The 20235-nt window shown below is 39.2% G+C and overlaps 1 protein-coding gene and 1 pseudogene across 1 annotated transcript in view; one reads left to right on the top strand and one right to left on the bottom strand.

Annotated features, from left to right (window-relative positions):
- Nucleotides 1-359: 359 nt before the first annotated feature.
- The window catches only part of LOC145393710 (glutamate receptor 3-like), a 40566-nt gene continuing 20690 nt past the window's right edge, over nucleotides 360-20235 (bottom strand). Inside the window, exons 5-9 of the mRNA XM_080267786.1 lie at nucleotides 13940-14184; nucleotides 13134-13239; nucleotides 10341-10482; nucleotides 7795-7851; nucleotides 360-421 (exon numbers count right to left, since the gene is read on the bottom strand). Of these exons, the coding sequence (XP_080123912.1) occupies nucleotides 360-421; nucleotides 7795-7851; nucleotides 10341-10482; nucleotides 13134-13239; nucleotides 13940-14184 (612 nt within the window). The remainder of the gene's footprint in view (nucleotides 422-7794; nucleotides 7852-10340; nucleotides 10483-13133; nucleotides 13240-13939; nucleotides 14185-20235) is intronic.
- Nucleotides 1769-1888, top strand: LOC145415701 (5S ribosomal RNA; annotated as a pseudogene).

The following is a 20235-nucleotide window of genomic DNA, read 5'->3' as shown; positions in this document are numbered from 1 at the left end:
GCATATATAAAATGGATGAATCTTTGTGTGGAGAGTCATCGGAATTGATGCTGTTAACGAAATGTGATGACAAAACTGATGACCTTCCATCTGAAAGGCTCTCTGGGCTGTCAAAAGCAGATGAAGACATGAAAGAATTGACACTCGAAGGGTTATCTGTACTGGCTCCCAAACTTGATGAGAAGGATGAACTTCCACTAAAAAATTTACCAGGATTGTCACCAAAATCAGACGAATGCCCTGAAGGATTATTGGAACTGATGCCAGAATCGAACTGCAGCTGCCCATCGTGCACTAGATGCTGGGATGTGTGCATGGTGAAATGGTCTTGTGGCTTTACCTCCATCTCTGGTCTCCATTCACTTCGAAGGCTGAGGAATCGGTGCAAGGGTTGTGAGCTGCGCTTTTGTTGGTGCCTCTTCTGAAATGGTGTAGTAATGATAGTTTTAATGAAATGGTAGAAGACATTATTATTATTATTATTAATGTATTACTGGTATCCTCATACTCATCATCAATGTGTTCTGCATCACCCTAGGTCTATATATCGCAACTCTCTCCAACAGATCATCATCACCGCCTTCATTATGTTATAATCAATCATAATAACCAATTATGCATTTCATACTAATCAATGAATACCTCTCTCTCTCTCTCTCTTACATAGGCAGAAGAGGTAGTGCAGGCCTTTTCTGAGGACTCACAAACGTAGGGTAGCCTTTCTGCGCAGTCGATACTCCTCATTCTCCTTTTGTAGTTACGGACCGCATGTGGAATTTGAAGTAGCTGTTGGAGAAGGCATTATTATTATTATTATTATTATTACTACTGCTACTACTACTATTATTACTGGATTGAAAATTTGGTGGAGATGTGGTAAATGAGCTTGAATGAACGCATACACAAAGAGTAAATAAACTGAAAATTAAGACAAAAATATCTCCATAAAACACCTTATGAACTGAGCACTGGTTAGGTATCAGGTTACAAAGGCAGACCGTGGTCATGAAGTCAGTAATATTATGGATTTACATGTATTCTAGCGGTCATTAGTTTCTTTATCCCCCTTGCTCGTGGTGGGTTGAAGACAGGGTAGAAGACATGCCGGGCGAGCGGACACAAGAAACTTTGATGTAAGAGCCTCACTCACCTGAACCACAACTCACTCTCACGGACGAAACACATGAGCACAGTTATGAAGCAGTTCGTGAGTCATTATTCGACTGCTAGACTAACCGTGTCCACAAGCCTGACTCTATTTCAGCCCTGGCTTCGACGTCCTCAGAGCTAGGTGGCCAAAGAAATTAGTGATCCAGATAGTACGGTTGAGAATACCTGTCATGTGTTAAACAGACCAACGGTGTTATGGATTTCGTCAAATTTACAAGTTTGAAAACCACTCGTGGTGTGTGTGTGTGTGTGTGTGTGTGTGTGTGTGTGTGTGTGTGTGTGTGTGTGTGTGTGTGTTCTTACCTAATTGTTCTTACCTAATTGTATCTTTACAGGAATGAGTCAAGCTCGTACTGTCCCGTGTCTTAAACCATATTTATCGTACATATCCTTAAATTTGTGAATTGTTTTGGCACACACTATTTCATTCGGTAGTGCATTCCATTGATCAATTGCTCTGTTTGGGAAACTGAATTTCCTTACGTCTTTATCACCTCTCTTCTTATGCAGTTTTTTTGCAGTGTCCTCTTGCTGATGCTTCTCCATATGTTAAGTAATCATTTATGTCTATTTTCTCCTTTCCTGATATGCATTTATATAGCATTATCATACCACGTTGAGTACACCGCTTCCCGTTCGATCAGCGAAGTTAAGCAACGTTGGGTCTGGTTAGTACTTGGATGGGTGACCGCCTGGGAACACCAGATGCTGTTGGCATCCCTACGTCAAGTGGGGTTGGTGGAGGATTAGTGCCCCTCCCTGTAAAACAATTAACTCTAAGCCCTTGGCCACCCTGTCTGGGATACATGGCGTCTGGCAATGAATGAATGAATGAATCATGTCACCTCTTTTCCTTCTCTCCTATAGTGTTGGTAGATTCAGTTTATTTAGTCTTTCTTTGTAGCTTAGGTCCCTTAAGCTTGGTATCCATCTTGTAGCGGCCCTTTGAACTTTTTCAATCTTGTCTATGTGCTTTTTGAGATGAGGACCCCAGACTACTAATGCATATTCCAGGGTTGGTCTAATGAATGATGTTACAGTATTATCCTTCTTAGCATGTCTTCATTTAAGTATGTGAATGCTATTCTCATATTTGCAAGCAGTGTATACATGTTCCGTACCTTCTCGCTGATGTGGTCAGCCGGAGATAGTCTGTTATTGATAATCACACCTAGGTCTTTCTCTCTTTCTGATGTATATAGGGTTTTATTTCCTAACTTATAATCCCAATCAGGTCTTTTTCCACTTTTACCAAACTTGATTACATGACACTTGTCCACATTGAATTCCATTTGCCATGTACTACTCCATTCATGAAGTTTATTTAATTCTTCTTGTAGCTCTTTACAAGAGTCTGTGTTAGTAATTCTCCTTTGTATTTTTGCATCATCTACAAACATATTCAGATAGCTCTCATTTCCAGTGTTACTGTTTATATCATTTATATACACCAAAAACATGATTGGTGCCAGCACTGAACCCTGTGGTACTCCACTAGTCACTTCTTTCCATGATGAGTAGTTTCCTCTTAGTACTGTCCTCATTTCTCTTTTTATGAGAAAGTCTTGCATTCAACAAAACAGTTTGCCTCGAATTCCTCCTTGATGGTACAGTTTCCATAAAAGTCTTTGGTGTGGTATATACTGTGTCAAAAGCTTTCTTGAAATCTAAATAGATACTGTCCACCCATCCTTCCCTTTCCTGTATTGTGTTTGTTACTCTGTCATAGTAGCTCAACAGATTAGTAACACATGATTTTCCTTTTCTGTAACCAAACTGTCTTTCTGTTATCATACTGTGTTCTTCTAGATGATTTACCCAAGCTTTTCTTATAAGTTTTTCTAATACCTTGCTTACAACACTGGTCAGTGATACTGGTCAGTAGTTGAGTGGATTTTGTCTATTTCCTTTCTTGAATAAGGGGACAATATTTGCTTTTTTCCAAATATCAGGTAGTTTACCTTGACTCAAGGATTTCTTGAAAATTAAAAATAATGATTTACATAACTCCTTTCCACATTCTCGTAATACCCAACATGAAATTTCATCAGGACCACTTGCTTTTCCTCTGTCTAATCTACTTAACTCCTCCTGTATTACTTTTTCTGCTATTTGTATATCTGGTAGTATGTGTGGACATGCGTGTTCCACATAGTCCCTCTCAAAATTTTTTTCTTCTGTAAAAACTAATTGGAAATTCTTATTTAGTGCTTCACAAATATCTTTCTCTTGTGTATAAGTGATTCCCTCACCCGTAATGGATTGTATTATATCTTTTACTTTAGTTTTGCTTCTGATATAGCTGTAAAACAGCTTTGGTTGATCACTACTTTTATTTATTATATCCTCCTCAAACTGTTTTTGGGCTTCCCTCCTTATTCTTGTATAGTCGTTTCTTGCCTGTTTGTAATTATTGTATGCCCTTTCACTATTGTGTCTTCTGTATCTATTCCACAACAAATCTCTTCTTTCTTTTGATTTTTTACATTCTGTATTGAACCATTTCTGTATTTTCTTATCTGCTTCTTTGTGCTGTGGGATGTACTTCTGGACTCCTATTTCATAAAATTCACAAAATTTTTTATATACGGTACAGCATTTAAATCTTGTCCTCTAAGCTCATTTTCCAAATCAACTTCTAAGAAATACTTCTTTAGGTCTTGATAATTTCCCTTTTTATAGTTTAGGCTCTTTTTGTAACTATCATTGCTGTTTACTATGTCATATGCTGTCCTGAAGTTATAGTTTAGTACTGCATGATCGCTTTTTGCCCAGTGGAGGGTGATATATTAAACTGTCAATATCATTTTCTTGCCTTGTAAATATTAGATCTAGCACTGAAGGTACATCAAGTCCTCTTTTTCTGGTGGTTTCCCTCACATGTTGCGTTAAGAAAAACTCTTGTACGAGATCCAGGAGCTTTTGGTCCCAACAGCTTTCTTGGCTATTTATATCTAGAGTATTCCAATTTATATTTGTATTGAAGTCCCCAGTTAGTATAATTCTTTCCGATTTCTCTTCCATTTTATGTAGCAATGATCTTACACTCTGAATTGTACTCTCTGCCAGGTCCTCATATTCGTCTCTTTCCCATGTGTTTGATCTGTGTGGCATGTACAAATTGGCTACAATTACTTTACCTTCAGATGTGTCGATCTCTCCTGCAATCAGTTCTACTTGTGATGGTATATCTAGTTTTATTTCCTTGACTTTTAGATTTTTCTTAGTTAATATTATAATTCCTCCTCCTTTTTTAAATATCTGTCTCTTCTCCATATATTGTATTCCTCTAAGTTTAGTATGTCATTTGATATCCTTGGTATTAATTTTGTTTCAGTTAGGCATATTATTTGTGGTTCATTTTCTCTGACATAATCATTCATCTCTAGTAATTTAGATACCATTCCATCCACATTTGAGTACATCAACTTTATCATCTTGTTTATATACTTGTCATGACATGGTTCTACTACCTTCCTCCTTTTTCTTCCATCCTGTTTGTGTACCACTTTCGTACCTGCAATCTATTACTTTGTAAAAAAAATTTCTTCTTGTCCTCTTCTGATCTTCCCTCATTTTTTGTTTTTGCTTCCTCCCTTTTCTCTTTCAGTAATTCCAGTTCCTCTTGTGTTAGGCATCTTTTTATCCATACATTTTTGAACTCCTCTTTTTCCTTAAGATTCTTTGCATTTTTTAGTATCTCTTCCACAGTGTTTAAAACACACTCTGGAAAGTCACCTTTAGAGGTCTTGTCTTGCTTTTCTCGTATTTCCCTAACCTTTTGTGTTCCTCTATGCCTTTACTACAGATTTCCTCTGATACTTCTTTCAGTAAGCTCATTACATTTGCCATCTCCTTTTTGTCTCTTGTGATCTTGTTTTTAACTTCATCCTCTTCTATACCAGTGATTACTATTGATTTGTTTATCTCTACTGAATCTCTGACTAACTTTGGATTGTTTTGGATTATTCTTTTCACCTCCTTTTTAATGCTTTTTTCCTCCACCCTTGTTTCTAAGTCTTTCTTTACTTTCACTATTTCTGCATACGTGGTTTCTACATCATCTTTGTAGCTTTGCACAGCTTCATTTACTTGTGTTATCTTCTCCTCAATATCACTGCTCTGGTCAATAAGACTGCTAACTTGCCTAATTGTCTCTGTGTCATTTTTTAACTCTTCCATCACACTCTCGTGATTGACTACTGTACTTGCCATTTCACTAATTTTCTTCCTAAGTGTACTCAATTCCAAGGTTAGTTCACTGATGGTTGTGTCTTTCTTATTGGCCTCCCTTCCTAGTTTTTCTATTTCTTCCTTTTGCAAGTGCATCTGCTTCTTTATTTCATCAATTTCATTTTTGAAAGCCATTTCTAGTTTGTTTACACGTTCAACCAGTCTATTGTGGGTCTCTACTTCAACCAGTTCTTGGTAGAAATCATCATTTTGCTTTTTACCTTTATCCCTTTTCTTTTCCAAATTTGTTTTACTGAAGTATGTATCCATTTTGCAATACTTAAAAGTGCAAAGCATATACTTACAATCTCCGTCTTGTTGTAAACAAACCTCAGAGATGACTCAGCGTATTCTTTCGTCTTGGTTCTATTTCCTGTTTTTACAAGTCTTGTTGAAACTTATTATTGTTTTCCTTTTTATAATGAACAATCATTTAGTCTAACCTGGTACTGAGCTTGACTCATACAAAGATACTACTTAGGTAATGCCACTGGACGTGATGATACGGAGCGCCGGTGTCACACGTCCACCTAGATTGAATCCGTGTGTGTGTGTGTGTGTGTGAGAGAGAGAGAGAGAGAGAGAGAGAGAGACTAACAGTGGTTCTATAAACTAACTTCCATACGAAAGACTACGAATGCCCATTGCACACACACACACACACACACACACACACACACACACACACACACACACACACACACACACACACACACATTGCCACACGCCTTAATTCCGTAAGGGGTGGCCACAATCAAATGGCCCCCATGTCGCCCGGCCCCCCACCATTTCATTGCCCTGCTCCCAGCTCACACACACCCTCTCTCGTATACCTCTCAACCCCATCTCTCCACGTCATCCTTGGCCTCCCCCTCCCTCTCCCCTCCTCCACCTCATTCACATACACTCTCCTCGTTAGTCTGTCCTCTCCATGGCCTCTACACATGGCCACACCACCTCAGTGTATTTCTCCTAACACTTTCTGCCACATCCACATCCACACCACAACGCTCCTTCACTTCCTCATTTGTCAGTCTCGTAACACCACACCCTCCTCCCAAATAATTCATTTCCACTGCTCTCACTCTTGACTTGTGTCCTTCCAACAAGGTCCAAGCTTCACTTCCATATTTTAGAGTTGGTATCACAATACTGTCATGCAGCGACTTTTTAACTTCCATGGTCATTCCCTGTTCCCTATCACTGCTTTCAAAGAACCAGCAACCCTTATTCCTTGCTGTACCGTTTTAAACACTTCATCTACCAAATTTCCATCCTTACTCATCACACTACCCAAGTACTTAAATCCATTTACATATTCCATTTCCGCATCATCCAACATCATTGTACATCCAGTGACTCCATTCTTCTCCGAGACCAATTTTACTCTTCCCTACATTCACCCTTAGAATCCGTTTCTTACACACTCTTCCAAACTCAGTCACCAAGCCTTGCAGTTCTCCTTCGTCTTCACGTAACAATAAAGTATCATCTGCAAACAACAATACAGGGAGTTTCCATACGTTGCCCTCTCTCATTAATGTCGCTCCAACATCCACTGCGCTACTTTGCACCAATTTCAAAACCCTATCCACATACAGAGTGAACAACCATGGACACTTGGTGCATCCCTGTTTCAATCCAACATTCAAACAGAAAAATTCACCCAATTCACTATCAACACGCACTGTAGCTGTAGTGCCCTCATACATACTCTTCACGGCATTCAACAACTTCACATTTACTCCTTATATTCTAAATACTTTCCACAATCCTTGTCTATCCACACTGTCATATGCTTTCTCCAGATCCATGAAGGCCGCATACTACTTCTTACCCTTCCCTAGAAACTTTTCTACTAAAGACCTAAGAATGAATATCTGATCTACGCAACCTCATCCCTTCCTAAAACCTCCCTGTTCTTCACCAACTAATTCCCTTGTTATTTCCCTATCTCTGTCAGTATCCTACCATACACTTCTTATTACACTAAGAAGACGAATGCCCCTATAATTAACACACACACACACACACACACACACACACACACACAAATCTATATATATATATATATATATATATATATATATATATATATATATATAGATAAATATATATATATATATATATATATATATTAGTTAGATAGATAGATAGATCCCACAGAGGCACTGTATTGCACAGCTCACTTCCCTTACACGTGAAATACTGAGAACACCAGCTACTTCTAGTAGTTCAGAAATAGTGTTCAGGAATTGAATTTATGTGAAATAACTGAGAACACCAGTTAATGGAAGAAATTCATCCATATACAGAATGTGTAATGGTACAGTCAAAGAAACAACTATCTTTCCACTTCCGCTTGAAAAAAAATTACAACATTCGAAATACTGTTCACTGAAAACCCTATCTCCGCTGGTGCGTGTTTCAGATGTTTCGATTTTTTCGCTATGTATTCGTCAAACTTTGGAAAGATACTTGTCTGTACATTTTAGGGTAGATGACCCGTCTATCCCCCTTTATGGCATTACATGGTCGAAAAATTTCCAGTCACCTCATGGGGAGTCAACCTATGCATGGTTGCCATTCAGACTGGTGCATTCTAATCCCTGACGTTGGTAATATTTCTTCCCTGTTTATAAAAATCACTGTACTGCCAAAAACATAATACACAAACATTATACATAATCTGTGCTACAGAATTTGATTTGCAGTGGGAGTGTGTAGACAAACGGGTGCTGCACATTTATCATCGAGAAATACAACAATAGCAATACATACCGTGATGCTCCTGACTGTTCCACTTTAAGAAGGTGAGAAGTGACCCATCTTCCCATCTCTCTTCCCTTCCTTCAGTAGCATCAAACTTCATACCAAGCCATCCTTCAGTCTCCTCTCCTGAATGAATATCACAATCATCATCATTATTTATGTGAATACGGTTTTATACAGTTCAGGGAAGACTACTCGAACTGAAAGGGTTGGATATTGCTTTCACGTCACCTTCTCTAATAGTGTTCTGCTACGTTAAATTGAACACTCTGGTAGTAGCAACCAATTTACAATAAATAAATACATAAATAAGTAAGTAAAGTCATCGTATTCCTACCATCACAAAGTATATATTTCCTTTAGTACACGAAACCAAGCCATCATAATGCCTCTTCTCCTGAAAACATTAAAGCAAGTCAACATTAAGATGGTTTAGATTTGTCTTTTACCACCCAATACTGTTGCTTAGTCAATATTTACTTAGGCTATTTGTGCCCTCCTCCCCCATCGAGACTCATAGTAAAGGGGTTCACCACTTCACTAAGATCTTTTCCCCAAATTGAATAAAATCCATCGGTAGCAGTATAAATGGAAGTCATCTATGAAAGGGGCTTTTAGTAACTATTTCTAACATTTTCAGAACAAGACGACTTACTATCTATCTATCTTTCTAACCAGACGCCTTAATCCTCCACAGTGTGGCCATAAAACGAATCACCTCCATGTCACCCTTGACTCCATTATCAGGCAGCCCTACCTCCAACTCACCCCTTCCTCAGTCATACAACTTCCCGCCCCACCCCACCACCTCATCTTCGGTCTGTACCTCTTGTTTTATTCAGAGAGTCTGTTCACAGAATTTTACAGAGCTGCCAAGAATGGGCCCTCCAGCCTTCTGCAGTTTTCCTCCTTTCCTATATTCTTATATTCCAATGTTTTACTCACTGTTCTCCATCAATGATGTTACGAAGTCAGCTTCATCATCAGAATGCAGTGAAGTCAGATGTCCTCCTCTTACCACACAGTGTATAGTGGCTTCTGCATAAGTGGCTACTTGGTTATAAGGGACTCTGTGGACAGCCAGTTTCACTCCTCTGTAACGCAGCAGGAAGCGCAGAGGACGAGGAGTAGATGGGGAACTGGCGGAAGAAGACATAGGTTTACTAGTGTTATACTCGTATAACTGATCCACTGCAGACCCGAACCTTTTCGGAGGGAGAGTGACACAAGAATTAACCCTTCCTCATTCTCCCTTAGTAAGGGGTGTCTGAAAGGAGAATGGAGCTTGTGAATGTCGATGCTTCATATATATATATAGATAGATAGATAGATAGATAGATAGATAGATATAGATATAGATATATATATTCACCTTCAGAAAGTGCCTCTTTTGTGGGAAGCCATTATGAGAAGCTTAAAAAGCTTCTACGTATTCATTACTTTCAGTAAAACAACCACGGAAGAACTGAAAAAAAAAAAAAAAAAATCCATACTGGTCCCTTATTCTTTCACTCACGTATCCACAACACTAGTGGACAAAAAAAATTAACATAAGCTCTTGAACATTACATCCTTTTTCTCAGTCTCCTTCTCTGACACTCAATTTGTCCACATTAAATAACTAAAAAATGCCTTTCATGTTGTTTGCTGCATATTAGGCTAAACTGTCAGTTTCCCCTAACTTACAGTCCCAGTTGTGAGCAAAAATGTTGTACTACTCTCAAACATACCTATGACTTATGAGTAGCTATAGCTGTATTATTAAAACTTGCGGAGTGAAGGGTACGGAAAAGTCCTCACTGAACTATAACATTTTCTTATGCAACTGGCAAAGGCAGAACTTGCATGACTTCTTGACATTATATATGACTGCATTATGTAATATGAAATGCAGGCTAATGCAGGGTTGGGGCTTTAAGCAAGGCTGCCGTAGTCCAAGGCATTTACGGGCACATGACCAGCATACTCCCCTTCATTGAAAAGCCTTCAGTCAAATCTTGGAGACTGAACCTATGCTAGGTTGTCACCCTGATTGTAATGGTTTAACACACCACCTGGCACCTTAAAAATCAGAAACATCCCCTCACTGACTCTCATTTTCTTAGGGTATGCATACACCCTCGCCCGCTCATTTTTAACAAGTAGCTAAAACTCATTGCCATTACTTACCTTGGCTCGGCTGGCGTCCATTTTCGATTTGTAGCAAAACTCTATGATGGCCACGACCACTGACAGTGCCAGGCCTCCAGTCAGGATGTAGAAGATGCCTGCTATTTTGCTCAGAGTCAAGGTGCTGGTGTGGGTATACTGTGATAAAGAAAGGGCTTCCAGTTTTACACACACACACACACACACACACACACACACACATACACACAAAGAGAGAGAGAGAGAGAGAGAGAGAGAGAGAGAGAGAGAGAGCACCATGAAGCACAGAACAAGCACGTTCGTCAATCATGTGACCTGCACTTAGTCGTGAAACATCGAAAGTCGGGTAAAGAAATTGGAATTGTGAGCAAAAGAAAGTGTGGGATGGATTGGAAGTTAGATGGGCAATAGAGCTGAGGAAGGAAAAGTATAGCCTGTGGAAATGGGTGTTGTAGAATTAGTGGTACTGCTGCAGTCAAATTAGATTTTAAAATATCCTCCAGAAATGAATATCAGAGGGGTATGGAAATGTCCACAGTGAGCAAGGGAATGGGAATGATGATCTAGAAATTTGGTGGACAAAACATGCTTACAACATTAATTTTTCTTTAATTCTTCTCATTCTGTTTCCAATAAGACCCGATGTAATAGTTTCTCTGACAGTGTTTAGCAGAGCACATGACAACTCTACACACATTACTGTAAGCGGGTATGACCCATAGTCTGTGCCAGTTTGGGATACTGGAAAGAATACTAACTGACTATCGGTTACGTGAGCGTATCAGGGAAGATATTTCTTGCAAAGTCACAGTCTTTTCTGGAATACAACCATGGGAATACACGGTCACATAAGGGGAAAAAGTCGTCAACAACCACAACAACACCAAGGGAATCCTGGACACATTTAAACAAAAAATCACCACCACAAAATTAAACCTGAAGGGAGAACTTACCTGCCTAACAAATCTTCTCTATAACAACCATAACAACAACAACATAAACTATCTTTGTAACCTTGTCAGACAAACACTGATACAACCTTTCTGAGCCAGGCAGACGAAGTCGATGGTCATTATTTTTGTACGAAATGTATCTGTATATGTCTGTGTCGAAAACTCAAATCCAAGAAAGTATTGGTTGCAGAGGGAAAAGTTATTAATAAAAGCTGTTTAGAGTCACAACCTGAGGTCACATGTCACTCAGCCAGCATAGATACACAATAGTCAAGCTTTCATCAAACAGTATTATTACAGACTACCTGGCTCATAGATGACGGGTAGTCTTGTCTTCACTGAAGTTCTTCGGTATGAAAAGTACCCTCAACTAAATAAAAGCTGCTGGTGGTGGCACGAAAATAACAATGTCCTAGCACTGAAGGGGTTGAGAGATGAAGGCAAACATGAAGATAGCAGGGATATAACATCAATACATATACTGTACACACCTATACATATACACACATACTTTTGTATATGAATATACTGTACATACAAACAATTGTGTGTGTGTATATATGTATATATATATATATATATATATATATATATATATATATATATATATATATATACACACACACACACACGTGGGAGTTGTTGTATGCTGACGATTTGGTGTTGATTGCAGAGAACGAAAGGGAGGCGGAGGAAAGGTTTAGGAAGTGGAGAGATGGTATGGGGCACAAGGGTTTAAGGGTAAATGCAGATAAAACAAAAGTGATGATATCTAGGGTTGGTGGCGGTACTGTCAAAGACGAGGGAGAGTGGCCATGTGCAGTTTGCCACAAGGGCGTGGGAAGTAATTCCACCTTGTGCAATGTTTGTGATAAATGGGTGCATAAGAGATGTAGTGGTATCAGAGGTAGACTGCGAGATAACGCTGATTTTTATTTGTACGGCGTGTCGGGGAGAGCAGGTGGAGATTGTCAGACGTGAAAGGATTGAACTTGCTGGTGAATCTCTTGAGTGTGTGGAAGAGTTTTGTTATTTGGGAGTCATGTTGTGTGCTGGAGGTGGCGCTGGAGCTAGCTCTGTTGCTAGGGTGAGAAGTGGTTGGAAGAAGTTCAGGGAGCTCTTGCCTCTCCTGACATTGAAAGGACTCTCCCTACGTGCTACGGGGTCTTTGTATGCAGCATGTGTTAGGAGTGTAATGCTGTATGGTAGTGAGACCTGGGCAGTGAAGGAGGAAGATATTCGCCGGCTCAGACGTACAGAAATGACAATGATTAGGTGGATGTGCAGTGCGTCCCTGCGTCCAAGGCCTGGAGGGGCTGGGTTTACGATGGAAGAGTTGAGATGTAGGATGGGACTGGAGTGTATTGGTGTTGTGATGAGGAGAGGTAGATTGAGATGGTTTGGACATGTGGAGAGGATGGGGGATGATAATTGGGTGAGGAAGATGAGAAGTGTTAATACTGGGGGTGGGGTTATGAGGGGTAGACCGAGAAAGACATGGGACGAGGTCATTCAGAGTGACCTCAGGGTTAAGGGACTGAACAGGGAGGCTGCAATGGATCGTGCAGCATGGAAAGCCGCCATTAGGTGATCAAGGCCGACGCATGCCAGCATGTTGGAGCCTTTAAAAACGAAAACGAAAACGAAAACGAACCTGGTACATAAGAAATTATACCGGTAGGGCAACTCTTGCACATGATTGTAATGCGTTTAAGCCTAAAATCACCATTTTGACAGATTTCAAACAGAAAAGTTTTCAAGGGATACTACTACTACTACTACTACTACTACTACTACTATTAATTATAATAACTGCCATACCACTACAATTATTACTGCAAACAGGGGGGTGCTAACCTGCGTATCTTTGCCACATTCCGAATTATCGAACCACCACTTGTTTTTTAGTCTGAGTAGGTCTCCACTCTCCTTCAGGCTCAGTATTGCCAAATTGAGGCTTTCCCTGTGGACAGCAGGTAAAGGGGATGATTAGAACATAATAGTAAGAGTGGGGATGAGAATGAAAGAAAAGGAAAGAGTGACGTGGGTAGGGGATGGAGAATCTGGTAACTTGTGTGTGTGTGAGGGAGGGGGACACATGCGTGCAACATAAAAAAATACTATATAGGCTCCCATACCACAATAATTGTATTGTAAAAGGACAGAAATCTCCGCCTAGCTAAAGCAATTTATCGACAGCTCATCTTCATCCCAGTACAACATCCTTATTACACACGTGCTTTGCTCTGAAATACATAAGACCCGTTAGGCTTCATTCGGCTGTAGCCAAATACGCCATGACACCAGCGATACCCCCTCACCCAGCCCCAATTTCACGACCATAGTAAATTCGGCGCCTGTGCATGAGTGAGATAGGTCTGAGGCATTCCATATGGGGCCTTAGGTAAGTCTGTCGCCTTAAGTACTTCTGTGTACCCAGGTCCAGGTTAAGTCCGATTTTTCATAGTGTAGCAGGGGAGTGTTCATTTTACTCTTCATACCTATCCAGCCTAGGAGAGACTTTTCGAGCTAGAAGTGTCAGACACATCCCCCAATAACCAGTTCTGTATCAAAGATCTTCCCCATGCAAGACTATAGCAAAATTATGTTCCTGAGCTGAACAGGTCAAACAACATTCTAGCTATGACATTTTCTGTACTCACTTAAGCGGCGAGTGTGGAGGGGTGGCCACGCCGTACCCATTGGAGTTTAGGTTATGTCCAATCTTCATGGTGTCGCAGGGACGCCGTCCATTGATGTATTCGTTCTTAACACTCTCCAGCAGAAAGGCGTACTTGCCCTTCGACGTTCGTACCCGCTCGATGCCCTCCTCGTACGTAGACGTGAATACATGCTTACGGGACGACATGAACTCCCACATTCGACTGTACACACTTATCTTGGAATTCTGAAAAAAGAAAAAGAAGTGAAAAAATAATAATAAACTAGTGGTGGCAATAACAAAATACTGTATAATCTGACTCAAGAAGAAAAAATGGTCATGATACAGAGGGACTAAAATAGTTTGGTAACAACAAGAAAAATATTGAAATATAGAGTATTCATGAACGGTAAGGTGAAATCGTACGGTGATAGGTACATTAAAATATGCTGATCCCCTCACAGTGCATGGAGGAGAACAGATTCTTGCAGGAAGACATATGAACTTTTATAGAACCGTAAACACTAATCTTGGAACGCTGAGAAACAATAAAATGGACAGGTAGCAGGAAGGATGCATAATCGGAGGTGTAAATCATAGCTAAAGTTGAGGAAATGAGAATTTGGGACGTATTGGAGAACGAAAATGAGAAACCCAGCAAAATTTTTTTTTTTTGGGGGGGGAGAGAGAGAGAGAGAGAGAGAGAGAGAGAGAGAGAGAGAGAGAGGGGGATGAGGGAAGCAGAAATGGTAGAAGATATAAATAACATTAAATTGGGAGTGGAGATGATGCCATTTTTTCTATTTTTTTTTTTTCTAACTCAGGTTTTTATACAACTGCATATATACGCTGGTTGATTCATATGCCGTACATCAAAACCGTATATCACCTGTGCAAAAGCATTCTATAAAATAGTCGTCATTGTCTACGCCACCACCATCATCAAAATCACCACCACAGCAATCACTACCATATCCATCACCACCATACCCATCACCACCAAAGCATCACCACCATCCAATCGATGTGTTCACCAATCCACCCTGAAGTGCTGCTGGAACCTCTTTTTTCCCTTCAATCCGATTCGATTTCATTTGTTAAAAAAGATCTCGTACCAAAGAGGTTGATGAAGGCTATGCTTAACCCTTCCTGTTCGAAATATCCGGGAAAAAAAAATCCGGTAGCAGCATGCAAAATGGAAACGATGTCAATGGTTCTTTTGACTTGATCCTGATTTTTGTTTTGTTGCAGTATTTCACTTAACTCGGTGGCAGAATTATACAATATTGTGACTCCTTAACCTTTCCACAGCACATCTTCATGACTAGCATCATATTCTAGTGACATTCTCTTGTTAAAATTCAGTTTTGAAGGTAGAGAGAAGGCAGTTTTAGGCCAACTTTGAGTAAAGAGTGAATATTGAAAAAGACGCCCCTTCAATCCAGTGACATGCTGTTCACTGAATTCTGTGTAGGACAGTTCAAGGGACAACGAGCGGTTAAGACAATAATTAGGAGAACACAAATTATTATCAGAGTGGGTGGTATTGTAACCCTTGTCAATTTTTAGATATCTGTAATTACAATAACCAGAATATACATGTATACAGAAGCTAAACCAAAAAATTGAACACAATGTACATCACAGTGCAATCTTAAATGTAACACTCGATGATCAATTTAGCATACTAACTCTCAATGTCTTAGTACTACAGTATATGCAATGTAATAGTGTGTTTATGTAACACTGCACTGTGCTTATCTAGTAGTTATCGGTATCTAAGTATCACACACTTACCATACGTTATGTATCTAGTTGTCAACATATCTAAGTGTCATAAAATACTTTGTGGTTCCTTTGTGGTTGAGTTATATATTTATTAGACTTGTGGACGAGCGGTTTTTATATCTTGGAGTAGCTTGTAGTAGATAAGCTTCTTTCCCATTTGTCAGTGACAGGAGAGGTAAAGATTAGTATGGGACTATTTTTATTTGTCTTGGAAATATTAACAAGTCTCTCACACAGAGTGGAGTATAGAGTCCAGTCCCGCTAGCTATCTCTCTGTCTCTCTCTCTCTGTCTCTCTCTCAAGTTGCCAAGCCCTTCTCCCTGCGACCTGCCTCTTGTATGGCTTGTCTCCTTCTCCTCCTGCCTGTTCTGTGGCTAACCTCCTTCTGAGCTCCCTTTCCTAAATTCTGGTGAAACAGAAGATGTATCACGTGTGTTCCTTGTGGATGAAAAGTTTAAGAAGCCTGTGTGTGAGTATGTGTGTATGTGTGTGTATGGTTACTAGGGCTTTGTTCACGGGTGGATTGCTGACAACTAACTGCATCATCTCCTTACTGGCCACTGTCGTCAGCTTTCCTCAGTGTAATTTGCAAGCTCATTTCCTTTTCCCAGGCTCGCATAGGGCTGTCTATCTATCTATTTATCTATCTATCTATTATGATTTGTAACTATAATACATTGCTCGGTCACGCGAAAATGGCGTACCATCGACAGTTAATAGTCCTAACATATTAATATATATTATATACACATTATAATGAACTTATAAGCTAATTAAGTGAAATACATAATATTGTAAAAGTAACATAATTGTATGAATATTGTATACATATAATATTCATAGTAAACAGTGATTATTCAGTAATATTACATTTTAAACAAGTTGTATACATATTTGAATAAATGCATTAAAGTAAATTATTTAACTGTAATACAGTATGTACTTGGGTTATTATAGTGAAATGCATACATGCAAGAATAAAAAAGTTTAAAATTAAGATTATGGTTAGAGTTATTAATATTTCATTTAAAGATAATGGTACTGGTCTGCCATATATGGGTCATTCTTCTTTTATATATATATATATATATATATATATATATATATATATATATATATATATATAATTAATACTATATACAAAATATATACACTTCATTCAGGGTGGTTAACTTTGATGTTAACTCTCCCCCCACTAAATAATGACTCCAAATTAGCAATTCTTGCATGCATTCTGTGCATTGCGAACAGCAGTACTGCAACTACAATGCAGACGATTATAAAGACAGTAGGTGCTGGGCTATACACATAATATGGGTTGAACATTCTCAAACTCAAATCTTCCCAGGGCTTCATTGTTTCACTGATCAGCTGCATAGTTTCAAACTTAGGTGAAGTCAGCTTAATACTTGTGCTCATGTTTAAGTTCATATCAGGCAGTGGGTGGAAATGTTTGTGTGTATGATTGAGAATGGTGTAGTGATTGATGGTGGATAAAGTAGACATGGCTGGTGTAAATACCGCACAGTAGTCTGGTGCTATGTATAATCCTGGTGCTGATGTATAAGATGGTGGTATATCTGGACAGACTATGTAAACTGATGTGTTATGAGGGAAACAAAAAAACTGTGAGTGTCCAATGCGTTGATGGTGTACAAGTTTATCTGGAGCAAAAATGAAGTTGCAATGATGATGAATATAGTCATTTCTGATGATAGCCATTTCACAAGGGACTGTATCAGTAGGCTGAAACGTGAAAATGTACGCAGGACAAAGATGAACAGCATGTAAGGATGTGCGGCACTTTCGTTCAATCGTTGACTCACTTGCGAAAGTGACAGTGTCCCGTCTCTTGGAGACCATGATGAGTTCGGTGTCTATGTTGATGTTGATGATGACCAAAGTGTTGTTATTTTTATAGGGGAAGGGGTGTATTTGGTATACTGTGAACAGATCTTCAGTGATGAATGGCACATGAACTACCACTGATGTTGGTGTTAGTGTTGCTTCTAAATACGGGCAATATTGCATAAATTCCCTACTGCGGAACAACGGCTTCAATTTATGTTTATGTATGCCTTGACTAACTATCTGACGTAGCTCATGAACTGGGAGTAAGTCAATTGTGATCTTGCCATCACCAGCATTCGAAATTCCTTGCATAAGGGCCCTGAAACGATCTCTAGTGTTCTCTAATTGTAGTAGAATCGTGTCAATATGTTCTGTGATGATGGAGAAGTGCTGGAAAAGGGTAACGTTTCCCTCCAATTCATTTATTTTATCTACACTCTCGAGAGCTATGTTTTCTGCTTGTTTCAGATTTTTCACAATTGTCTTCATCGCTGAGTTCTGTCCTGTGATGAATTTATCTTGGTATGTTAGTACCTGAGCTAGCTTATTAAATTTGTTGTTTATTTTTTTAAGGTCATCCTCTGTAGCCAATCCAAAGATGTTCCCAAGAACTGCGCCGCCCAGGTCGAACAAACCGCGCTTTTGGCGAGTACGGGTGATGTTGTTCCTGTCGCTCAATACCTCCGTTCCATAAGATGGGAGAACTTGGATCATGACGAGCATAGTTGACTTCGCCTGTTCTAGTTTCCATTTCGCTAACTTTACCATTTCATTCACTTCCTTGGTGTTATGTGCTTGTGAAACATAATTTCCTTTCATGAAGTCCAGAGTTCGCATCGGCGTCGCAAGTCTGTCTAGATAAGTAGGTAAGTCATACAAGTAATCTAGACTTATTTCAGTACTCATGACGTCCTTAACGATTGTAGTCGTGGCTGTTGGAGCTATGAGGCATCCTTGTCGTACTATATGTTTGGGGTCTAAGTGCGCATATCCTCTTGCTATGTAGAGGAGAATCCATAGCATAAGTCCCTTCATCGTAACCTACCGAAAAAAAAAATCTATTAATTTCCTATAATGCTGTGGTCGATGATAGTGATGATGTGCGTTACGGTTGATTGTTATTTCATTTATAGAAGGAGTTTAAATCGATATTTAATTCTCGTAAATGATGTACTGTAGATTTGATTGGAACAGTTGCACCTATGTTCGATTGTTTGGTATATGACCTTAATTTCTTTTTGTAATCATTGTTGTGTTCTTGCTTGGTTTCTTGAGGTACGTTCACCTGTTCGGTTGTATCCGAGGCTGAATAATTATGTGATAATTCCCTTGAAACTCGTTTTAAATGGTCAATATGAACTTGTTTCTCCTCGCCACTTGAAAGTAACTTAATTAAAACTTTGTTTGCTTTTATGTTAATTACTCTGCATGGGCCCTCAAATTTTGGGGATAATTTATTGTCTCTCGTATGAATGACACCGTAAACAATGTCTCCTAAGCTGATAGGTGAATCTTTTGCCTTCTTGTTAAATGCCTCCGTCATTTCTTCCTTGGACATCGTTAATTGTTTTTTGACTCTTTTGTGAATGTCCTGGAATTCACGTAAACGGAGTTTAGAGTAATCATCGTAATTGTATATAGGCATGCTGTCACCTTCTAGGAGCTCATATGGAAATTTTTTATCTGTGCCATATATAATGAAATGTGGTGTGTCACCGATGGATTTATTTATAGACCCATTAATTGAGGCCTCTACTCTGGGAATCCAATCATCCCAGCTTGCATAATTTTCACTGAGAATGTGTCGTAGCACATCCAATACCTTTTTATTTTGTCTCTCTACCAACCCATTCGATGCTGGGTGATAGGCCAAAACGTTAACCTTGTTGATGTTGTATTGTTTACATATTTCTTATAAGATCTCAGAATTAAATTCTCCTCCATTATCACTTATTAATACCTTTGGGGTAGTAAAGCGACATATTACATTATCTGTTATTGCCTTTGCTACTGTCTCTGCTGTCTTATCTTTAATTGGAGCTAAAATGACATAACGGGAAAAATGATCCGTTGCAACGAATAAGTATAGGTTATTATTGTATGATAATGGCATCTTGAGTAAATCAACAGCAACAACGTCCCATGGTTGATGTGGTACAGGGTAATTACCCATCGGTGCAGGTGTGATTGGGTATCCTTTGTGTTTCGCACATGATTCGCATCTGTCTATATAATTGTTTATATCTTTTCGTAATGAAGGCCAGTAATATAATAGCTGGGCTTGGTTGAATGTCTTATCCTTTCCAGGATGTCCTGCATGTGGGCTGTCGTGTATCAATCGTAATACTTGGGGTATCATGTCATTAGGTACTACCAACTGGTTAGTATTTCTTTGGCGTTTTGGTTGTTTAGAGTTAATTTTGTATAATGTATTATTGACCATTGTGAATTGTTCAAGTGGGACATGCAGTTTGGGTAATTGTATGTCATCTCCACTTTCTAACTTGTATATTACTTTAGACCATATTGGGTCAAGTCTTTGTGCCTTTGCGATATCCTCGTGGTTTGGGATATTTCCTTTGAGATCTAACGCCGCGACCTGAATTGTGTTCGGGTTCCTAGATAATGCGTCAGCTACTATGTTCATTTTACCTTGTA

The sequence above is a fragment of the Coenobita brevimanus genome, chromosome 1 (genome assembly GCF_032717465.1).
Source record: "Coenobita brevimanus isolate Jiangsu-jjx chromosome 1, ASM3271746v2, whole genome shotgun sequence".
In the NCBI taxonomy this organism is placed as follows: Eukaryota; Metazoa; Arthropoda; class Malacostraca; order Decapoda; family Coenobitidae; genus Coenobita; species Coenobita brevimanus.
Note: the sequence above shows the minus strand (reverse complement) of the source record. Positions and strands in the feature narration are given on the sequence as shown.